At 46.5% G+C, this 15,292-nt stretch overlaps 1 protein-coding gene across 5 annotated transcripts in view; it reads left to right on the forward strand.

Annotated features, from left to right (window-relative positions):
* Positions 1-14,202, forward strand: part of LOC127571166 (synaptotagmin-16-like) — a 148,738-nt gene extending 134,536 nt beyond the window's left edge. For all 5 annotated transcript variants that reach the window (XM_052017274.1, XM_052017291.1, XM_052017300.1 and 2 more), the window contains one exon: positions 12,160-14,202. In XM_052017274.1, coding sequence (XP_051873234.1) covers positions 12,160-12,473 — 314 coding nt within the window. In that variant the 3' untranslated portion in view covers positions 12,474-14,202. The remainder of the gene's footprint in view (positions 1-12,159) is intronic.
* The last annotated feature ends 1,090 nt before the right edge of the window (positions 14,203-15,292 follow it).

The following is a 15,292-nucleotide window of genomic DNA, read 5'->3' on the forward strand; positions in this document are numbered from 1 at the left end:
TTCGTAGTGAAGGTATAGATGTCCAGCTGGTGGTGACCTAGTGGCCAGTTCACCATATAGAAAGTCCTTGGGAATACAGCTATCACTGAACTTGTCCAGTTACTGTAGATGCACTCTGTTGATGAATATGTACTGATAGACTTAGCATGTTCCAGGACCTATAAAATTAATGATCATGCTCCACCAGGAGATGCCTAGGATGTGTCTGAGGCAACATGTGTAGAAAATGTTAAAATCTTCTGTCCTGCCTTCCATCTGTTGTCCTGACTTCACCACTGTAGAGGAGTGCACTAGGAACACAGTATCAGTCGGCACACTGTTTGGACTTCTCCATCAGGTTGCTGCTAGTCCAGCCTTCCTGGCTGAGCTGCAGTGTTTCCAATATGCACATATATTTGAACATCAAATGGCTGGGTATGAGAGGCTCTCAACAATATCCATTGACATGTTATCGATGCTCTTTTGTGGTGGTGTGGCAGTGTCCTGGGCCATGACATCTGTTTTCTCGATGCCAATGGTAAACCCACTGGGTTATAGAATGGAGGGAGTCCGTCCATCAGCCGCTGGAGACGTTCCTTTGTATGGGATGCCAGTACGGCATTGTGGGCATAGGCCAACTACCTGATGGACAGTTTGCATACATTTTCTTGGCTTTCACAGGAAAGCTGAGCAGTGATCCATCAGTTCTGGTGTCTAAACAGACACCTTCTGTGGATGAATTGAAGGTATATGACAGCAGCAATGAAAAGAACACTGCTGGCACCAGAATGCTATCCTGTTTGACTCTATTGCAGATCTTGAAAGATTCAGATGTTATGTATTGTTGCTGTGCACCACTCCTGTCATCCTGAAAGGAATGGATCATATTGAGCGGTTTCAGTAAACAGCCAGTTGTCATCAGCAGCTTGAATACGTTGTCCCTGCCTACACTTGGGAAGGTGGATGAAGACAATGTACGATGGTCTCATTTGTTCATGGCGTTTCTCTTCCCACTGCTGAACTGAGAGCACATTCATTGTGGATCTCCTGGTTCTAAAACCACCCTGGGTTTTGTGGTTATGCATTCTGTAATAGATTGGAGCAAAATGAGAACATTCTTCTTCTTACGGCACTTAGCTGGGAAATACACCCAGCCGGTCAGCACCTTATTAGTCAGGGGTTGCCTGGCTGAAGGCAGGTGGTAGCTAACTGGTGGGATTCAATGATCTCTTCCACATCAGAGATGGCCATTCTCATACCCGTCAGATTGGGTTTATCACACTTAACCGCCGTGTTAATGCTCGATAGTAAGTTTGGTTGGAGAGCCCTCTGCAGAGCACAAACCTGGGCCGAGTTTAAGGAGACCCTGTGCTGTCCAAATGTCAGACTCCCTCTCTCCCCATGGGGTCCAGCAGAATGCAGAGCACCACATACAGCACTGGCTTGCTGAAGGAGTTGCTAGAATAATGATCTGATTAGGCGTCGGTCTGCCTTTGGAAGTAAGTCAGACATTGCCATTCCATTGTATTCCAGTTCACTCTTCATCTCTACCTTATGTAATTTCATTCTTTAGTGTGTGCACAATTCTATTAATAAAAATATTTTGTACTTAAAGTTTGATGTAATTTATTGATGTGTTTTATCTGTGATATCTGTCCATTCAGTTCCTCTCTCTTCACTCAGTGATGTGATGTTATTGCCAAAAGAAAGATTACCTAGAGAGCTTCCTGTTGAATATCAGCCACTGTCTATAATTTTGTTTCTAATTTGCAGCAATTTGGCTGTTTTTGTATGATATCTGACTAATTTTCACACTCTTATGATTTTGCCTTCTTATGGGAGTGCTAAATGAATTGGAATATGAAAATGGACAAGTACTTCATAACACTTCTAAACCTTTGAAAACTAGATTTCCAGCTGAGGCTTTAATCAGACTGAAGAAAGAACATTTTCAAAATTTGATTCCAGAATAAATCACATTTCAAACATTGTTACCTGCTTTGTTGGGTACAAGCTGGAGAGAGTATAAATTTCAATTTAAGCATTGCTGTGTGAATGATTCAATTTGAGTACCGCTGTTCCAATCTCGATGAAGGATTATTGAAAATCCTGTTAGTCTGGATGACCTTTTCTCTGGAACATAAAAGATTAGTCCTTTTGGAATTTGAGGGTGGGTCAGAGTGGTGGTGAGGGGGTGGGTGTTGATACTAGGGTGTAGTGATGATATGTGGGTACGGAGGTTGCAGGTGTCACGCTGAAAATCTGTGAAAGGAATTGGTCATTTTAAAAGCCATGTTCCATTTACTTTAATACCACACTGCTTAAAAAAAAGAAAAAAATGTGCTATTATTTAGATACTATTTACAAAAGAATTCATCTAATTTTTAGTGCTGTGATCTATTTACTATTTTATTTGACCAAGGAATTAGAAACATGTTTTTGCAAATTATTACTCCTATCAAATAAATGTTTTGTGGCGACTCACCATCCGAGCAGGCGAAACGGCTCGATGGTTGGGGCGCGCGTCGTCGGAGTGGCGAGGCCCAAGATGGCGCTGGGCCTTCGCCTTCCCCGAGCGACAGGGGAGAACCTGCACGCGCGCGAAAAGACTCTAATGATGTAGTGCGTACATCATTTCCTCTCTCGGAAGGCGGGAACCGTTTCACTTAAAAGGCCCGCGCACGGCAGGAAATAAATCAGTCTTGTTCTACAACTCACAAACTTGTGTCTTTATTTTTGTATCGCGGTAGTAGCCGCTACATTGGTGAACCCGACGATCCAAACGGATTTTGGACCCTCACAATGACTGACAACGCAGCAGCCAATATAGTGGCACTCAAGCTGCCCACCTTTTGGACGCTTCGGCCCCGTGTATGGTTTGACCAGGCTGAAGCCCAGTTCCAACTTCACCAGATCACCTCCGACTCCACACAGTACTACAACATGGTCAGCTCCCTGGACCAGGAGACAGCCGCCCAGGTCAGAGACTTCATCCAGTCTCCTCCAGAGGAAGGCAAGTACCCGGCTTTCAAGAACCTTCTCATCCGGACATTCGGCCTCTCCCGTCGTGAGCACGCCGCCCGCCTGCTTCATCTCAACGGCCTAGGGGACAGATCTCCATCGGCCCTGATGAACGAGATGCTGGCTTTGGCTGAGGGGCAGAAGCCCTGCCTGATGTTTGAGCAGGCCTTCCTCAAACAGCTGCCCGACGACATTCACCTGCTGTTGGCTGACGCCGATTTCAGCAACCCACGTGAGGTAGCCGCCTGGGCAGATGTCCTGTGGAAGGCCAAACGCGAGAGCAGTTCGTCCGTCAGCCAAATAGCCAGACTGCGTGCCCAACGCCTACCTAAACCAGCAGCCGAGCAACCACACCCCAGAAACATAGACGACGACACTGATGACCAGCTGTGTTTCTACCATCAGGGGTGGGGCGCGGAGGCCCGTCGATGCCGCCCACCCTGCAAGTTTCAGGGAAACGCCAGGGCCAGCTGCCGCTAATGGCTATGGCGGCTGGCCACCAGCACAGCCTCCTATTCGTTTGGTGACAAGCAGTCCGGGTGTCGTTTCCTCGTCGATACTGGAGCAGAGGTCAGTGTTCTACCCCCAACCGGCCACGACACTCATAGCAGGCAACAGGGACACGCCCTCAAAGTCGCAAACGGCACAACAATATGGACTTGCGGTACCCGTACATTCCAATTACAATTTGATGACAGCCGTTTTACTTGGAACTTTACCCTTGCCGCCATCGCCCAGCCACTCCTGGGAGCCGACTTCCTCCAGGCCCACAGCCTGTTAGTCGACCTGCGAGGGAAACGGCTAGTGCACTCCAGAACCTTCCAAACTTACTCTCTGGGAGAAGCCAGCCTACCACCCCCGCGCCTGGACTCTGTTTCCCTGTCTGGCAACGAGTTCACCAAGCTCCTAGCCGAGTTCCCATCGGGTCTGGTACCTCAGTTCAAGAATTCGATGCCCAAACACGGGGTGCGGAACCACATCACTACAACAGGGCCACCCCTTCACGCCTGAGCATGACGACTACCTCCAGACAAGCTCCGCCTGGCGAAGGAGGAGTTCCGCCGCATGGAGGAGCTGGGGATCATTCGCAGGTCAGACAGCCCCTGGGCTTCCCCCCTGCACATGGTCCCCAAAACCACTGGCGGGTGGAGGCCCTGCGGTGATTACCACAGGCTAAATGATGCCACCAACCCAGACCGCTACCCCGTTCCTCATATCCAGGACTTTGCAGCAAACCTACACGGGGCCCACATCTTCTCCAAGGTGGACCTCATCCGGGGGTACCACCAAATCCCCGTCCACTCTGACAACATCCCCAAAACTGCGCTCACCACTCCATTCGGCCTCTTCGAATTCCTTTGAATGCCATTCGGCCTTAAGAACGCCGCGCAGACCTTCCAGCGGCTGATGGACGCGGTAGGCTGCAACCTGGACTTGGTGTTCATTTACTTAGATGACATTCTCATCGCCAGCTGTAACCACCAAGAACACCTTTCCCACCTCCGCCAACTGTACTCCCGCCTCGGTGACTTCGGCCTCACTATCAACCCAGCCAAGTGCCAATTTGGGCTCGACTCTATTGATTTCCTCAGCCACAGAATCACCAGCGAGGGAGAAACACCCCCTACCTGCCAAGGTAGACGCGATCCGCCATTTTCCCATCCCAACACGATCAAAGGCCTGCAGGAGTTCGTTGGGATTGTCAACTTTTACCATCATTTCATCCCTGCAGCAGCCCGTATCATGCGTCCCTTGTTCTCGCTGATATCTGGCAAGGGCAAGGACATCGCCTGGGATGACAAGGCCGCGGCTGCCTTCATTAAGGCCAAAGAAGCCCTAGCAGACACCGCGATGCTGGTCCACCCCAGGACAGTCGTCTCAACAGCCCTCACAGTGGACGCATCCAACACCACGGTCGGTGGGGTACTGGAACAACTAATCAAAGGCCGTTAGCAACCCTTGGCATTTTTCAGCAGGCACCTTAGGCCACCCGAACTCAAATACAGTGCTTTTGATCGGGAGCTACTAGCGCTGTACCTGGCAATCTGGCACTTAGAAACATAGAAACATAGAAAAACTACAGCACAATTCAGGCCCTTCAGCCCACAAAGCTGTGCTGAACATGTCCCTACCCTAGAAATTACTAGACTTGCCCATAGCCCTCTATTTTATTCAGCTCCGTGTACCTATCTAACAGTCTCTTGAAAGACCCTATCGTATCTGCCTCCACCACCGATTCTGGCAGCCCATTCTACGCACTCACCACTCTCTGAGTAAAAAACTTACCCCTGACATCTCCTCTATATCTACTCCTCAGCACCTTAAACCTACGTCCTCTTGTGGCCACGCTTTCAGCCCTGGGGAAAAGCCTCTGACTATCTACCTGATCAATACTTCTCATCATCTTATACACCTCTATCGGGTCCCCCCTCATCCTCTGTCTCTCCAAGGAGAAAAGGCCGAGTTCCCTCAACCTGCTTTCATAAGGCATGCTCCGCATTCCTGGCAGCATCCTTGTAAGTCTCCTCTGCACCCTCTCTATGGCTTCCACATCTTTCCTGTAGTGAGGCGACCACAACGGAGCACAATACTCCAAGTGGGGTCTGACCAGGGACTTATATATCTGCAACAATACCTCTCGGCTCCTAAATTCAATTCCCTGATTGATGAAGGACAATACACCATATGCCTTCTTAACCACAGAGTCAACCTGCGCAGCCGCTTTGAGCATCCTATGGACTCAGACCCCAAGATCCCTCTGATCCTCCACGCTGCCAAGAGTCCTATCATTAATACTATATTCCGCCAACATATTTGACCTACCAAAATGAACCACTTCAACTTATCTGGGTTGAACTGCATCTGCCACTTCTCAGCCCAACTTAACATCCTATTTATGTTCCTCTGTAACCTCATGACAGCCCTCCAAACTATCCACAACATCCCCAACCTTCGTGTCATCCGCAAACTTACTAACCCACCCCTCCACTTCCTCATCCAGGTCATTTATATAAATCACAAAGAGCAAGGGTCGCAGTACCGACCCCTGAGGTACACCACCGGTCACCGACCTCAACTCAGAATACGACCCTTCGACAACCACTCTTTGCCTTCTGTGGGCCAGCCAGTTCTGGATCCACACTGCAATGTCCCATTGGATCCCATGTCTCCTCACCTTCTCCATTAGCCTTGCATGAGGTACCTTATCAAGTGCCTTGCTGAAATCCATATACACTACATCTACTACTCTCCCTTCATCGATGTGCTTAGTCACATCCTCAAGAAATTCAATCAGGCTCGTAAGGCAGGACCTGCCCTTGACAAAGCCATGCTGACTATTCCTAATCATATTATACCTCTCCAAATATTCATAAATCCTGCCTCTCAGGACCTTCTCCATCAGCTTACCAACCACTGAGGTAAGACTCACCGGTCTATAATTCCCTGGGCTATCCCTACTCCCCTTCTTGAATAAGGGAACAACATCCGCAACCCTCCATACTTCCGGAACCCACAATCTCCTCCCTCGCCTCCCACAGCAACCTGGGGTACATCTCATCCGATCCCAGCGACTTATCTAACTTGATGCTTTCCAAAAGTTTCAGCACCACCTCTTTTCTAATATCTACATGCTCAAGCTTTTCAGGCCGCTGCATGTCCCCACTACAATCCCCTAGATCCTTTTCCGTAGTGAATATTGACATAAAGTATTCATTAAGTACCTCCGATATTTCTTCTGGATGCATACACACTTTCCCACTGCTGCACTTGGTAGGCCCTATCCTTTTGCATCTCGTCTTCTTACTCTTCACATACTTGTAGAACGCTTTGGGGTTTTCCTTAATCCTGCCCGCCAAGGCCTTCTCATGTCCCCTTCTGGCTGTCCTAATCTCTTTCTTAAGTTCCTTCCTTTTGGCCTTGTACCCTTCCAGATCTCTAACATTACTTAGCTCTCTGTACCTTTTGTATGCTTTTCTTTTCCTTTTGACTAGATTTATTATAGCCTTTGTACACCACGGTTCCTGTATCCTCTCGTGACTCCCCTGTCTCATGTCTAAGCAGAACTCCACACAAATACCCCCTGAATATTTGCCACATTTCTTCTGTACTTTTCCCAGAGAACATCTGTTCCCAATTTAATCTTCCAATTTCCTGCCTGAGAGCCTCATAATTTCCTTTACTCCAAGTAAACGCCTTTCTAGTCTGTCTGTTCCTATCTCTCTCCAGTGATAACGTAAAGGAGATAAAATTATGATCACTATTACCAAAATGTTCACCCACTGAGAGATCTGACACCCGACCAGGTTCATTTCCCAATATCAAATCAAGCACAGCCTCTCCTCTTGTTGGTCTATCTACATACTGTGTCAAGAACCCTTCCTGAACACACCTAACAAACTCCACCCCATCTAAACCCCTCACTGTCTGGAGATGCCAGTCGATGTTTGGGAAATTAAAATCCCCCATCACAACAACTCTGTTATTCTCACACCTTTCTAGGATCTGCTTCCCTATCTGCTCCTCAATAACCCTGTCACTATTGGGCGGCCTATAAAAAACACCCAGTAAAGTTATCGACCCCTTCCTGTTCCTAACCTCCACCCACAGCGACTCTGTAGACAATCCCTCCACAATGTCCACCTTTTCCGCAGCCGTGACACTATCTCTGATCAACAGCGCCACTCCCCCACCTCTTTTGCCTCCCTCCCTGTCCTTCATGAACCATCTAAAACCCGGCACTTGAATCAACCATTTCAGCCCCGGAGCCACCCAAGTCTCCGTAATGGCCACCACATCATAGCTCCAAGTACTTCCAGTACTTTTTAGAAGGCAGGCCTTTCACTGCGTTCACTGACCATAAGCCATTGTCTTTCGCCTTCTCTAAAATCTCCGATCCCTGGTCAGCCCGCCAGCAGCGACATTTGTCCTACATTTCCGAGTTCACAACGGATATCCAACATGTCTCCGGAAAGGACAATGTCGTTGCTGACGCGCTCTCCAGACCAACCATCCACAGCCTGTCCCTGGGTGTAGACTACGCGGCCCTGGCTGACGCACAGAAAGTCAACGACAAGCTGCCCAGCTACAGAACCGCAGTCTCAGGCCTGCAGCTCTGACTTTGTAGTTGGCCCAGGTCAGCAGACCCTCCTGTACAACATCGCAACCGGTCAGCCCCGCCCAATAGTTCCTGCAGCCTGGCGGAAACGCATTTTCGACTAGGTACACTGGTTGGCGCACCCGTCCATCAGATCGACTGTCTGACTAGTCGCCAGCAAGTTCGTCTGGCACGGCCTGCGCAAACAGGTCAGTGAGTGGGCCAAGACCTGTCTGCACTGCCAGACATAAAAAATCCAACGACGCACCAGGGTCTCGCCACAGCAGTTTGAGCCTACCCGTAGAAGGTTCAACCACATACACGTCGACCTTGTTGGTCCCCTGCCAGTTTCAAGAGGAACGCGGTACCTTTTTACCATCGTGGACCAGTTCACGAGGTGGCCAGAGGCAACCCCTCTCTCAGACATCACGACCGATTCCTGTGCCCGGCCGCTGCTCACAACTTGGGTCTCGTGCTTTGGTGTTCCGGCCCACAACACTTCAGACAGAGGCACCCTGTTTACCTCCAGCCTATGGTCTGCATTAGCGAACATGCTAGGAATGCAGCTGCACACCACCACGGCCTACCACCCTCAGTCAAACGGGTTGGTAGAACATTTCCACCGCCATCTGAAATCAGCCCTGATGGCCCGCCTGAAAGGTCCTAACTGGGTCAACGAACTTCCTTGGGTTCTGCTCGGCATACGCACTGCCCCCAAGGAGGATCTCCACACTTCGTCAGCCGAACTCGTGTACGGTGCACCCTGGTCGTCCCAGGGGAGTTCATACCCACCCTTAGGGGGCAAGAGGAGCAACCCGTGGCAGTCCTGGGAAGACTGTGCGAGAGGCTCGGCAGCTTGGCACCGACCCCCACTTCACGACATGGTCCATCCCCATCCTGTGAGCCCAAGGAACTACGAGACTGTAAGTTTGTTTTCGTTCGCAGGGGCACACCCCGGGCACCATTGCAACGGCCATACGAGGGGCCATTCTGGGTTGTCAGAAACAATGGGTCCGCCTTTATTTTGGACATTGGGGGCAAGGAGGAAGTCTTCACGACGGACCGCCTCAAACCGGCCCATTTAGTCCTACAACAACTGGTCGAGGTCCCAACACCGCGACGCAGAGGCCGACCACCTAAGCAATGGCTAGCACATCCCGCGAACTTTGGGGACCGTATCGTCGGTTCTGTGGGGGGGGGGGGGGGGATTGTGTGGCTACTCGCCGTCCAAACAGGCGAACTGGCTCGATGGTTGGGGCGCGTGTTGTCAGAGTGGCGAGGCCCAAGATGGCGCTGGGCCTTCGTCTTCCCCGAGCGACGGGGGAGAACCCGCGCGCGCGAAAAGACTCTAATGAAGTAGCGCGTACGTCATTTCCTTCTCGGAAGGCGGGAACCGTTTCACTTAAAAGGCCCACGCACGGCGGGAAATAAATCAGTCTTGTTCTACAACTCACAGACTCGTGTCTTTATTTTCGAATCGCGATAGCAGCCGCTACAGTTTCATATTTTAAACTTGCAAGTTTGAAGACCAGAATAGATCTTTTTCAAGGTTTAGGTAAATTCTCCAATAAAAAGTTAAAGCAGATATAGAGTGTTATTCATTTACAGGGAACATTACCTAGCTCTCAAAGAAAGGATAGATGCGCTGGAATGTTTATTGAGCTGGAACCCGCCCAAGAGACTAATCTATGATGCAGGAGTTGAAATTGTTTACAGGAGGAAGGTTAGAATAAAACAACTGACAGGCATGGCACACACTATGATTTTTCCTGCAGTTAATGGGTGGACTTGGTGTGTCATTGCTTTCACTGCACCAACATAGCCTTTGGCATTTGAGGAAAAGGGTGTTTGAAGATCAAGACTACAAATCGAGCACAAGGTGACACATGTGGAGCAGATAGTTGAGCTGCTGCCTCACAACTCCAGCGGCCTGGGTTCGTTCCTGACCTCCGGTGCTGTCTGTGTGGAGGTTTCGCGTTCTCCCTGTGACTGCATGGGATTCCTCCCACATCCCAGAAACGTGTTGGTTGGCAGATTAATTGGCCACTGTAAACTGCCCCTAGTATGTGGATGAGTGGTAGAATTTTGGTGAGGCTGATGGGAATGTGGGAAAAAATAAGATAAGATTTCTTTATTAGTCACATGTACATCGAAGCACACAGTTAAATGTATCTTTTGCGTAGTGTTCTGGGGGCCAGCCCGCAAGTGTTGCCACGCTTCTGGTGCCAACACAGCATGTTCACGACTTCCTAACCTGTACGTCTTTGGAATGTGGGAGGAAACTGGAGCACCCGGAGGAAACCCACACAGATACAGGGAGAATGTACAAACTCCTTACAGACAGCGGCTGGAATTGAATCTGGGTCACTGACGCTGTAATATCATTACGCTAACTGCTACACTACCGTGTAAAATAAAATGGGTTAGGGTATAAAAATGGGTGTCTGATGGTCGGGTGGATTCAATGGGCCAAAGGGCCTGTTTCTCTGCTGTATACCTCTATAGCTCTAAAAGTCATAGTTTAGAGTTTCACTGATCCCCTGCCATCCTGTATAGTTCAGAGATTTAGAGTCATAGAGCATGAAAACAAGCCCTTCAGGCCAACTGGTCCATGTCGGCCAAGATGCCCATCCAAACTAGTCCCATTTGCCCATGTTTGGCCCATATCCTTCCCAACCTTTCCTATCCTTGTATCTGTCCAGCTTTCTTTTAAAGACTTGCACTACTTCTAGCAGGCTCCATAAAGCATTTGAGAGCTACCACCAACATTGCCTCAGCAAAATCTACCAAACCCTTAGGCAGGATAAATGAACAAGTGTGAGTGTTCTCTCCCAGGCCAACATCCCCAGTGTTGAGGCCCTTATTTCACTCAGTGGATCCAAAGAGCAGTTTGAGTCCCATGCATGGACAATAACAGACTCCCATGATAAAATGCAACATGCCCTCTGATCCCTGGGAATTGCTGGTCATGAAAGTGGACAAGGAACATGCAGGATGCAACTGAGAGCTTTGAGTCTAGGTCTTGAGACCACACAGGAGCTCAACGTAAATGGCATAAGGAGTGTAGCACCTCCACATCTACCTACCTGTCAAGTAGCTTCTGACCCATCCATGGATGAAATCGTGGGCCTCACATCTCTCACCGCAGACTGGGATGGGGGAGCAAGTCATCCTCAACCCTCTGGAACCACTTAGGTAGGGGAACATGAGTGTTTGGGATGGGGTGGGTTTGTTGGCTTTTATGCTGGCACTAAAATAGTATCTATTCCATCTGAAAACCTTTGCAATGTTAATCGTTCTAGGTGTCTGTATGCGCTCCATCTCACGCAATTGTTCCCTCCTCTGAAATAGTTTCCATGGCTGGAGATGATTTTCATATCCACCACTTTCCTGTTTATCTGGTAAAGCAGACTGCTTATTCATTTTATAGAGGCTGGAAAACCCATGGCACCTAACTATGTCCAAACTGTAGATGTCAAACTTAAAGATGAAAATTACTCTCCTCCCCATGATCTTTATGAACTTGGCTCAAGTGTCATTTTGACAAAACCTTGTGTTTTATCACGGAAAGTAGTGCAACCTCTTTCTAATCCTCTGTGCAAATTAGAGACATGGCAATTCTTAGTGCTCTGTCTCAGTGCTTTGTTTACAGAATCTGACATCTAAAATGCTGGCTGAATTTGGTATTTGCTCAAGCTGTTTCCATTTCAAGTTCTTATCCCCAGAAGTATGGGTCCTGCCCACATTGAGGTTGTCATTCATGTATATAACGCTTTATCATTTAAAAGCATCCAAACTTCATGTTTGCAACAACTTAACAACATTGATGGATGAGCTCAAGAGCAAAGCAGAAACACTAGCAATTGGTGAAGCATTCATTCGATGCAATTTAGTAGATAAAGCCATTAGTATGTCTTAAATTCTCATGAGATGTTAAGCCATTGTGTTATAATATTTTAAGACAAGTATTCTTGTGGCCTTGAAAAGTTGTTGTGTTTGTGTCTGTTAACATGTTACAACTTTGCTTTAAAACATACTTCTTTATTTTCTGTTTGAATTTCTAGACACATATGCAAAACTCTCCCTCCTTAACTCAGCTGGGCAGGAGATGTCACGGTGCAAGACATCCATTCGACGTGGTCAACCTAACCCAGTCTACAAGGAGACTTTCATCTTTCAGGTTGCTCTTTTCCAGCTCTCTGAAGTCACATTGATGATCTCAATTTACAACCGACGCAGTATGAAGCGCAAGGAAATGATAGGTTGGATTTCCATGGGTCAGAACAGCAGTGGGGAAGAAGAGCAAAATCACTGGCTGGAGATGAAGGAATGTCAAAGCCATCAGGTGTGCAGATGGCACACACTACTGGAATCTTAAACATGCTTTGGCTCAATAAAGGACAGCTTTTGAGACCTCTTATCTGTGCAACAGACATCTGTTGTATTGCAATGTTCAGACTCTTTGTTAAAACCTTAAGGTAGTCAAATAGTCCAAGAATTTACTATGTAGAGCAGATTGCTTATCTAGCATGAGAAATTCTTACAGGGATTTGAAAGCTATTTCCAAGAGATAAGTGCCTGTGGAGGAGCTATGTCACTGTGATATAAAAACAATGACAAATCAGTATTTAGGATGAACATGTAGTACAAAGGAACTGCTGTTGCTATAGATGTAAGTGCATGTTACATTAACTCTTTAATTGGTCATTAGTTAGTGCCAAGCCATGCATGCAAAAATAATTGGGTTCTTTAAATGTTTCCTTCCAGTGAGAGTTGAGCAGTCTATAATTTATTGACAATTGCAAATGCTAAATAACACTGATTTTGTTAAAAAAAAGTCTCTTAACAATAATAAAACAAACAGTACAGAATGAAGCATTGGTAAAATAAAATATCTCTCTAGAAATGTCAGAGTCTAGAATATCCCAAGCAGGCATGATCAAAACTGGCTGTGAAACGGCTTTGAGTGATTACAGTGTTTGAGGACAAGATGAGTATACATCATTACCTGTCACCTGAAGCAGCTTTCTGCAAATTGTATGTTATTTGCTGTTGTCTCTGCCACTAAATATTAGATTATTACATTTTTATGCCTTTTGATGATTCAAATCCCAGAACTGCATAAACACTGTTGTGCTTGGCATCAAACTCCATTTGAAAGTAAAACACAGCCCTTCTGAGGATGAATACCAAGATGAGATAAATCCAAAAGATGATTCTATTTTAAGTATATTCAACCAGCAACTTAGAAAATTACTGCCCTACTCTGCATTTTTCTCCAAGCTGTTTGGAGAGGACAAATAGCTTTGCATAAGTAAAGAATCCTACTGTAGGAATATAATTGAATTCATAAAATATAGGTGAATTGACTGTCTGATTTAACACACGTCTGATGGGTACAAGCTGCAAATGAAATGTCTTGAGAATGGCTTAACCTTGTGCTAATATATTTTTCAAACAATTACAATTGACAGTGGACAAATAACTTCACAACAGCGCTATTGCTAAAAGAATTTGTATTGTGGAAGCAGACCATTTGGTCCATCAGTTTTGTATCCTGTGTTTTTCTTCATGTGATCTGTAGTTCAGTTAATTTTCTGGCATTTAACAACCTATACTTTCAAATAATTATTTAATTCCTTTGGGAAAAAAATAATGAATTATGCTTCAAAATAACCTTTTTTGGAGGAAAATCCACAGCAGTCACAACAATCAATGGTTAAAATCAATGTGGAAATTCACCGCCATTTACCTTAAAATTTCTTTTTTTCTTTTTTTCATCTTCCTCCCTTTCATTTTACAAGTTTCTTAGTCCCAAACTGATTTGTGAGAGAGCTCTCTGTTTCCAGCAAAGAATAAATAATTCCTCTTCCGTCAGATTGCATTCTCCACTTCATTACCACATTTTCACTGCCCCCTTTTCTGCTCTTTTTAGCTTCTCTGTTTTTTCTCTTTTCTGTTTCTCTCAGTATTTGTGCTCCCTATGCTGTTCTCAATGATCTCAAATGCTATTTTAATGTTCTTGTAAATAAAAGTTGTTGTGGTGGATCTGCAATTCTACTGTTGGTATGTAGTCTCTCCACATTGACCAAACCTGGGGTCTGGGTCAGGTTCTGGAGCTTGGGCCAGAGCTGGAGCAATGTATAGAAATGGCAGCTGCTTCTCAGTAACTTCAGCTGGTCACCTTCCCTCTTGTTTCATGTGCACAAACCTTATTCCTCTTCTGTAACTAAATAGGATTATTTCTTGGGCCTTAGTCTCCAGCTTCAGAGTAGCCAAGGAGCGTGAATTATGGTCAGTGGGAACCTATTATCCTTGATCACCATGGACAAAATTAGTCCACACAAGAACATAAGAAATTGGAGAAGGTTATCCACTTGGTTCTTCATGGCTGCTCCTCCATTCAGAAGATCATGGCTGATTTTCTACCTCAGCATCATTTCCTGCCCTGTGCCCATATCTCTTGATTCTTCTAATATCCAGTACTCTATCCATCTCGGTTTTGAATGCCATCAATAACTGAGCCTCCAAAGCACTCTTGGTTAGAGATTTCCAAAGATTCACAACCCTGTAATCACAATAAAATTTCTCCTTATTTTATTCGTTAATGGTCTATCCCTTATTTGAAATTGGGACCCTAGTTCTAGACTCTGCAAGGGAAATATCCTTCCCCACCTATCTTGCCACACCCTCCAATTGTCTTGTTTGGCTCAATAAGGTCACATCGAGTGAATGGAGGCCCAGTCTCCTTAATCTTTCATTTTATGACAGACCAGTCATCCCAGGAACCAGTCTCATGAACCTTTGTTGCAAATATAGCAAGTACATTGTTTTCCAGATAAGGCCAAAGTTGTACAGATGTGTCTCACAAAGGACCTGTATAACTGTATAAGGCATCCCTATTTTTGCTCTCAAATCCTTTTACAGGAAAGGCCAAGATACTATTTGGTTTCCTAGCTGCACCTAGCTTGAATAATTTCAAAAAGAAATGGTGACAATGTGTGCTTTCCATTGTTACGGACTCAGTGAAAGTCCCTTTAAGATAGAGAGTGTGTGTGTATGTGTGTGTGGGGCGTACTTACGTCAATAGAAGATAAAGGACGTAATGACGTTGTTGAAGGAGTCAGAAGAAGAAGAAGGAGAGAGAGAGAGAAGGGAGAGAGACACCAGCCTGCTTGTTTTCTCTACCGATGGATG

Source organism: Pristis pectinata, chromosome 1, assembly GCF_009764475.1.
Source record: "Pristis pectinata isolate sPriPec2 chromosome 1, sPriPec2.1.pri, whole genome shotgun sequence".
Lineage (NCBI taxonomy): Eukaryota > Metazoa > Chordata > Chondrichthyes > Rhinopristiformes > Pristidae > Pristis > Pristis pectinata.